General features: G+C 44.9%; 2 protein-coding genes across 3 annotated transcripts in view; one reads left to right on the top strand and one right to left on the bottom strand.

The window, feature by feature from the left end:
• Positions 1-688: 688 nt before the first annotated feature.
• ufc1 (ubiquitin-fold modifier conjugating enzyme 1) lies at positions 689-1,924 on the top strand. The gene has a single exon (XM_005750696.1). It carries the CDS (start codon positions 822-824, stop codon positions 1,335-1,337), a length of 516 nt encoding a protein of 171 aa, XP_005750753.1. The 5' UTR covers positions 689-821; the 3' UTR covers positions 1,338-1,924.
• A 430-nt stretch (positions 1,925-2,354) lies between these two features.
• The window catches only part of fktn (fukutin), a 9,291-nt gene continuing 2,997 nt past the window's right edge, over positions 2,355-8,648 (bottom strand). For both annotated transcript variants that reach the window (XM_005750697.1, XM_005750698.2), the window contains 3 exons: positions 6,857-6,990; positions 2,786-2,910; positions 2,355-2,646 (listed from right to left, as the gene is read on the bottom strand). In XM_005750697.1, coding sequence (XP_005750754.1) covers positions 2,433-2,646; positions 2,786-2,910; positions 6,857-6,990 — 473 coding nt within the window. In that variant the 3' untranslated portion in view covers positions 2,355-2,432. The remainder of the gene's footprint in view (positions 2,647-2,785; positions 2,911-6,856; positions 6,991-8,648) is intronic.

An 8,648-nucleotide genomic window follows, 5' to 3' on the forward strand; every position in this document is an offset into this window, starting at 1 on the left:
GAGAAGTTGGAGGAGGTGGCTGAGGAGAGGGAGGTCTGGGCTTCTCTGCTTGCGCTGCTGCCCCTGTGACCCTTCCCCGGATAAGCGGAAGAAGATGGATGGATGGATGGATGGATGGATGGATGGATAATCGTTGAACTTGCGGTTCTTGATGGAGAACTCTGCACATGCTTAGTGCGACTCTCTCTGCCTGAGGGAAAGGATGCCAGCCTGAGGAGGCATGGAGATTGTCTTGCTGACTGCAGAGTTAATGTTTAGGTTAAAAATGAAATCCTCCTCCTCTTCAGCTTCAGGCTGGTCCCCCTGGGGGTTCGCATGGAAGGAGGAAAACATCGGCACATCCTCATCCAACCAGAGGATGGGATTACTCGAACTAATGGCACCTGTATGTATACCAGCAGGACTGTCAGTGTTCAACTTAAATAACCTGCATGACTCATCAGGTGCCTGTATTTTAAACTATATGGTAATCATTAACAGTAATCAATTTTTCTGTTCGATCATCTGGCGTCACTAGTTATCGATTGATTATAGATCAGTTTTTTGTGTAAAGCTGTACAAACTCATAATAATTTATACCTGTGACGGATCTGTTGCTGCTCAGGTGGGCAGTGTTGCTGTTTGTCACATGCCTGTTATAAACTTTGAAGGTAAAAAAAAAAAAAAAAGGGAACAAACTGAGGCTTTTGTTTTGAAAACCCGGAAGCGGAAGTTGTTGGTCGGATCCGCTCCCGGTGAAGTCCACGTCAGTCCTCAGAGCACACCTGAGGGGTCCGGACCGAACCGAACTAAAGTCACACCCGTTAACTCTCCTGCGCATCATGGCGGACGAGGCCACGCGCAAGGCCGTTTCGCAGATCCCGTTGCTGAAGACGCACGCGGGGCCGCGAGACCGCGCGCTGTGGCCGCAGCGGCTGAAGGAGGAGTACCAGGCGCTGATCCGCTTCGTGGAGCAGAACAAGGCGGCCGACAACGACTGGTTCCGCCTCGAATCCAACGCTGACGGCACGCGCTGGACTGGCACGTGCTGGTACATCCACGAGCTGCTGCGCTACGAGTTCCGGCTAGAGTTCGATATCCCTGTGACGTACCCGGACACCGCGCCTGAGGTGGCAGTTCCGGAGCTGGACGGGAAGACCGCCAAAATGTACCGCGGCGGGAAAATCTGCCTCACCGAACACTTTGCGCCGCTCTGGGCCCGGAACGCGCCGCGGTTCGGGCTCGCGCACCTCATGGCGCTCGGACTCGGACCGTGGCTCGCCGTGGAGATTCCGGACCTTATCAGCAAGGGCATCGTAGTCCACAAGGAGGGGCAGGCCGAACCGGCGGCGGAGTGACATCGGACGGAAAGCCGAACCGGACCGGAAGCAGGGCTGAAAGACTGAAACTAGGAGAGTAAAAACTGTGTTAAAATGAATGGAGTCTGGTTTGGAAATGACGTTGACTCTGTTAGTCATCACTGATCTGTAACTGACGCTGTTTAAGTAAAAATGGGCACAGAGAGAATTGAGTCTGATTGGGAGATCGCACTGGCATCTGGCTATTATTTTTCAGTAGTAAGACTAAATGAGTAAAGCTCATGAGAATATGAATGGAGTCTGGTGGCGAGATGACCCACAGATTGGTAATAATAAAAGGTAGAAATGTGTTGATATAATAAATTGAGATTTACCGTAAAATAACTTCAGCCCACTGAAAGATAGTGGGGAAAAATCAATGGAACCTGGTGGAGAGGTGGCCCCTCGTAACAAATTTATGATGTTGATATTTTTATTGCGCCACAAGAAATGATAAAAATGGTGCTAAAATGAATGGCTTCTGGCTTTTTTTGCTCAGTAAAGAAGTAAAAAGTGAGAAGATGAATTTAGTCGTGGAGAGTTGATCTAGATTATTTAACATAACTGTCAAAGCCTAGAGGCAAAAGTATTATTGATCTAATAAAATAATGTTAATTTTTTTTTTTTTTGCATCACAAGGAAGAGTATAAACGGTGGGACTTTGAATGGAGTCTGATGGGGAGAAGACACTTAATGATCAGACTGCAGACGTTCTGTTAGTTTGATCACGAGTAAAAACACGTAATATATGAATGAAGTCTGGTAGTCTGGATGTAAACAGTGACACACCAATCTGTCCCTAAACAATGAATAATATTTAATTTCCTGCTGGTTGTATTGTTTGCAAAATATTTACAAATGTTTGCAGCTGTGTACGATGCCAAATTTAAATCACTAGGACATTTGTTTAATGGGCCATATAAATAGGGATGTTACTGATTTCATCACATCCTGTTACAGTAAGTCACGTTCTAAACAAAAGGAGACACAATTTAAACAAAACTTTTATTAGTTTGTTTCAACAACAGAATCGTGTGTGTGTGTGTGTGTGTGTGGTCCCGATCAGCTGACTGATGGCTGATAATAAAATATCAGTCAGTACACCTGGATAAGCTCTGCCCACTCTGCCACAGGCCACACCCCGTTCGCTTGCACATTGCTTGGTGATGATTTCCAGTCCCAGACCCTCAGTGGGATGTTCCAGGAGGCGCCATAGTTTGCTGTCACGTAGTCAAGCGTCTCACATGGAACACGCACTTTCAGCTCAAGAAGCTCCGCCCAGCACAGCGAGAAGCGTGGAAAGATGTATCTGGAGATAAGAAGAAAAAATTTTTTAACCTGCGGCAGGGTTGACAAAGTGACCTGACAGATGGTAATGACTTTACGTAGCAATGAACGACATGACGATTACGCCGTCTGTACAAATATTTAAGGTGAAAGGATTTTACTTGAACTTCCTGCCACTCTTTGCCTGCGTCCCGCCATTCCACATGATATCACCGTTGTCGTAGAAGAAAAAAATGTCCAGCTTCACATCTTCAATCAGAAATGACAGCTCCAGACTGTCCTCCACCTTTTACAATAAAACACCCGCTTTCAGAATAAAAGACAGAAAACTAAACTTCACAATAAAATGATTTCAGAATAAAGGAGGTAACTATGGGTGCATTCCAAAAGTCCATGTTTCTGTGAAAGTTTCCTCACTAAGAGACATGACTCCAAACACTAGCATCCTCTACGAAAGGAGAGGAGAAAATGTGTCCTATAATTCACTGCAAACAACCATCCAACCATTTCTGAAAACACTGACATAATCGAAGTGGGTGGGATCGACTTTGATGTTCCTTCTAACTGCATTTTCCATTTTATCCATAACCTGTGGATAAATTTATAGTTTTTATCAGAAGCTGTTAAATTCACAGCTAAACTCTGAACATCAAGCTGCTGGAATATAAATTTGATGTTGTTGCTGCATGAAGAAAGTAGAACAGTGAGTTCAAGATTATGATTTATAATAAATGATCAAAGAGTGTTTAAGGTTCTGTATGATCACTGTTGTATTACAGTCTTTAGGATTCATGTTTACTTCAGGTCAACTGGGATCGGTTACGATGGAGGGAATTTTACAGAAATCCTTAACAGGCTGGAGGAAACAAAATAAATATACAGAGGGTAAAATAAGTAATTTAAGTAAGTTCAAAGTAAATATATTTCTGAAGGTGCGATTGATATTAAATTCTCACCAGATGTGAGTGATAACCCATCCAATCCACACATGCAAAGGAATCAAACCATAGATGTCCATAAATATGTGTAATAATGATAAATGACACAGAGAAAATAAATGAAGACACTCACTGAAATTGGATTAATACTTTATACAAAGCCTTTGTTGGTGATCACAGCTTCATATTCAGCTTCTCCTGTATGGAGAAACTAGTCGCAGCATTGCTCGGGTGTGATTTTGGTCCATTCTTCCACACAAACAGTCTTCAAACCCTGAAGGTTCCGTGGGTCCCGTCTATGAACTTTGACCTTGAGTTCTTTTCAGTTGGTTGAGGTCAGCTGATCCAGCAGCTTTATTTCCTATCTCTGACACCAGCTGAGAGTTTTCTTTCGTCTCGTTTCATCTTCATCATCCTGGTAGATGGCAGCAGATTTTTATCAGGAATTTCTCTGTACATTTTTCCATTCATCCTTCCTTCAGTTATATGAAGTCTGTCAGTGCTGTATGCTGAAAAGGAGCCCCACACCACGATGTTCCCAACTCCAAACATCTATATTAGTGTTCTGGGGGTGATATATAGTTCCCTTTGACCTCCAAACGTACAATGATGTTAAAACGCATTATGGCATCCAAAGAGTTTAATTTTGGACTCATCTGACCAGACATAAGATAGACTTTATTAGTCCCACAGATGGAAAATTCATTGTTACAGCAGAAAAGCAGATAGGCCAGGAATAAATAAAGAGATTTAGATTATTTAGATAAAAATATCAAGTCAAATCAAGTCAAGTGGCTTTACTGTCATTTCAAGCATGTGCAGTGGTACAGTACACAGTGACGCGAGACAGCGTTCCTCCAAGATCATGGTGCCACATGATCTTGGAGTAAAATCAAACCAGGACTACATAAAGTGCAAGTGTGAAAAACTGCAAAAAACAGTGCAACACCAGACAGAACAGAATGATACAGATACAAGACAGTGCAATAGACAGTGGGTTGTGCAAAAAGACTGAGCACTGTGCAAAAAAGCAAAAGCAACAACCTATGCATGTAATTGATGTATGAAGGTGTGTGAGGTGTGTCTGCATATGCCATTGTGCAGGTAATGTAGTGACGTGTGTGAAGGTATGTGTGTGTCAGTCCAGTCACTGAGTGTAATGGAGGTAGTTATGGAGCTGGTGATGAGGGACCAGGAGAGGGTCTCCGCCAGGTGAACACTAAGGAATTTGGTGCTCTTGACAACCTCCAGAGAGGATTCATTGATGTTAAGTGGACAGTGATCTCACCATGCTCTCCTGAAGTCGACAATTATCTCTTTTGTTTTGTCCACGTTCAGAGACAGGTTGTTGACTCTGCAACAGTCCGTTAGCTTCTGCACCTCCTCTCTGTATGCTGACTCATTGCTTTTGCTGATGAGACCCACCGCAGTCCTGTCATCAGCGAAACTGACGATTTGGTTTGAACTGTGCATTGCTGTACAGTCGTGAGTCAGCAAAGTGAACAGCAGTGGGATGAGCACACAGCCCCGAGGGGCTCTAGTGCTCATTGTGGTGGTGATGGAGATGCAGTTACTGATCTGGACTGTCTGAGGTCTCTCCATGAGAAAGTCCAGGATCCAGTGGCAGAACGAAGTGTTCAGGTCCAGCAGGCTCAGTTTTCCAGTCAGGTGTTGAGGAATGATTGTGTTGAATGCTGAAGTGAAATCTATGAACAGCATTCATACATACATGCCCTTATTGTCCAGGTGAGTGAGAGCCAGATGTAGGGTGGTGGCGATGGCATCATCTGTTGACCGGTTGGGGCGATAAGTGAACTGGAGTGGGTCCAGCAGTGAGCTCACTTGCAGCTGAAGATGAGCAAGGACTAGCCTCTCCAGGATCTTTGTCAGATGTGATGTCAGAGCCACCGGCCTATAGCTGTTGAAGTCCTTTGGCTGTGGCCTCTTGGAAACTGACACCACACAAGATGTTTTCCACAGCTGTGGCATTCTACCAAGCTTCAAGCTCAGGCTAAAGATGTATTGAGTTATCCTGCATTGGACTTGAGAAGCAGTCTGCCGAGCTGATGCCACTTTTTTCACTCCCCTGTCTGAAATCTTGCAGGGAGCACCTGGTCGCGGCCGGTTTATGGTGAAATTCTGTTCTTTCCATTTCCGGACATTGGGCCCAACAGTACTCAATGGAACTGTTATTTTTAGAAATTCATCAGTATGTTTTTGCAACAATAAGGTTATGATGGTCTTGGGAGACCTCACTGGTTTTACCCGTCATGAGATGTTTCTGTGTGACAACTTGATAATTGGGCACCTTTTATTAGCCATCATTCAGGACTGATTGAGCTGATATTAATTTGCACTAAGTGGCAGGATTGACTTATAATCACTGATAGATTTTAGCTGCTTTCTTGAATCTCCCTGCCTTTTTACACATCCCTCTCTTCACATGTTCAATACTTTTCCCTGTGTCACTTCTCGTTTTTACACATAATTTATGGACGTCTATGTTTCCATGTGTGGCTTGGATGGGTTATTACTGACATCTGGTGAGAATTTCAGAAGACAAACATTATTTACCGTTATATTATGAGAAGTCCCAGTTGTGACAGGTGTATGTATAAGTGCATCACTTGGTAGTTTTAACAGCATAGTGCACTTTTATCTGTTACAGATTCAGCAGAGAGAAGTCACTCGCTGTGTGAACACTGCTGAGAAAGAGCAGCCAAGTTCAGGTCATTTCTGCCGTTTCATGGAAGCATTTACCAAGGAGCAATAAGTGGGCTCGCCTCTAAACACTCAGCATGAAGAAGTTAGTGAATCTGTTCCTCCTTCTTTAAAATTCCAGCCTTTCTAATGAAAAATGAATGATTTTCTCAATGTTTACATTACCCCCATAAAACAACAGAACACGTTGTGGAGAAGTAACGCATGCTTTGTAGTCCATCTTTTACACATTGTCAATATAGCGGACATGCGTCATCACAACGTTAAGAAATGAGTGTGAGCTCGTTCAAATCCTCAGCACACCACTTTTCTCTTTTTCTAAGTCCTCAGTAATTCTCCTACCCACTTTTCCTTGAGATCGATGAAAAGAGGTTAGGAACAGGAGATAGTAGGTACTTTTTGAACACACCCTAAACTTCACAATAAGACAGGTTGTAAGAATAAAAGACAGATTTTGCAGTAGATGTTTGAAGCTGGTGACTGAAGATGAAGCATGAAAAAGTTTTTGGTGTTAGAAGTAGAAAAAAGAAGAAGAAACTCAGACAGTAAAAGATAAAAATAAAGATTTTGGACCTTTCCAAACTTGTGTTTCAGCGTCAGGCCGGCGTCCGTGAATGCTGCGATGATGTCAGGCCTGTAGTCAGCGATGAAGATGCCAATGTCGACGTCACGGCTGTATGAGATGATGCTGCACTGCCTGAACCAGCCTGGAGAAGGTGACACAGACAGACAGGTGTGAGGACGGGATTACCTGCACACACTGAATCAATTAGTCTTTTTGACTGAGGTGCAACTTCCTCAGATGTGATTTACCTGGATGTTTAAACCACAGATAATAAGGCATGTGACCCTGATTACAGGTGATGTCAGCACAAACTATGGATGTCATACAGCAGTTTGACCTCTGTGTGACCCTATAGTAGCACACCTGAGTGAATCACTGGTTACATGCTCCTCCACAGGAGTTTTAACAGGAACAGGTAGACAACCTACAGTCAGAGGTTCTGACGTTGAAGCAGGAAGTCATCAGCATACCTGACACACCTGTTGTAAAAGTTATAAGTGACAGTGACCTCTGTGTTTCACTTCCTGTCTCCGAGGCGGTAACCTGCTCTATTTTAGTCCAGTCATGCGAGTCTCACTCTTGCTTAGTGCTCCGACAGGCGCTGCATACACCTGTGTAAGTTTCACAATAAAAAACGCCAAAAGAACTTGAGAGATTTCAGCGGTTTACCCAGGGTCACCATGGCGAGGTCGCTGCATGTCTAATCTGTGGTGGACACACTTCCTGATGTAGCCCTCGAGGGATTCTTGTTTCCAGAATCAAACATAAATATGACTGATAACAGGAAATCAACCAGTGCCAAAATAAAAGCCTGCTTAAAAAAACAACAAAAAAGCAGAGAGAGATTATGGCAAACCATCGACTCAGGAGGGGAAGGCGGTGCTGTACCTGCACTGACTATAGTGTGGGTGGAGCGCTGCTGACTTCGACTGAGAATATTGTTGGGCAGTGGAAAGGAATACTTCGAGGACCTCCTTAATCCCACTGAGCTGCATCAGGCATAGCAGCATGCAGTTTTTCTACATTGTGACGATGTAATTTTGATCATGTCAAAGTGAAAGAGGCCATACAGTCCTTATACGACCGTTGCAGAAGCCTGGCCCGCATAGCGGGCAAGAAGTCGGACTTGTTCCTGGTGGGTGATGGGCTCCGCCAGGGCTGCCCTTTGTCACCGATTCTGTTCATAACAGGATTTCTAGGCATAGCAAAGGGGCGGAAGGCTTTCGCTTGGGTGGTCTCAGGATCTCATCTCTGCTTTTTGCAGAGGATGTGGTCCTGTTGGATTCATCGGGTGATGGCCTCCAGCACGCCTTGGAACGGTTCACAGCCGAGTGTGAAGTGGTGGGAATGAGATTCAGCACCTCCAAATCTGAGGCTACGGTCCTCAACTGGAAAAGGGTGGAGTGCCCACTCCGGGTCAGGGACGAGTTCCTGCCCCAAGTGGAGGAGTTTAAGTATTTCGGGTCTTCTTCACGAGTGACGGGAGAAGGGAGCGGGAGATCGACAGACGGATTGGTGCTGCGGCCGCAGTGATGTGGACGCTGTACCGGTCTGTTGTGGTGAAGAGAGAGCTCAGTGTAAAAGTGAAGCTCTCAATTTATGAGATTGATCTGCGTCCCTACCATCACCTATGGTCACAAGCTGTGGGTAGTTACCGAAAGAACGAGATCCCGGACACAAGCGGCAGAAATGGGCTTCCTCTGAAGGGTGGCTGGCCTCTCCCCTAGAAATAGGGTGGGAAGTTCAGCCATCCGGGAGGGGCTCAGAGTAGAGCCGCTGCTGCTCCTCCGCATTCAAGAG

The sequence above is a fragment of the Pundamilia nyererei genome, unplaced genomic scaffold (genome assembly GCF_000239375.1).
Source record: "Pundamilia nyererei isolate P.nyererei 1_Seehausen unplaced genomic scaffold, PunNye1.0 scaffold00285, whole genome shotgun sequence".
Classification (NCBI taxonomy): Eukaryota; Metazoa; Chordata; class Actinopteri; order Cichliformes; family Cichlidae; genus Pundamilia; species Pundamilia nyererei.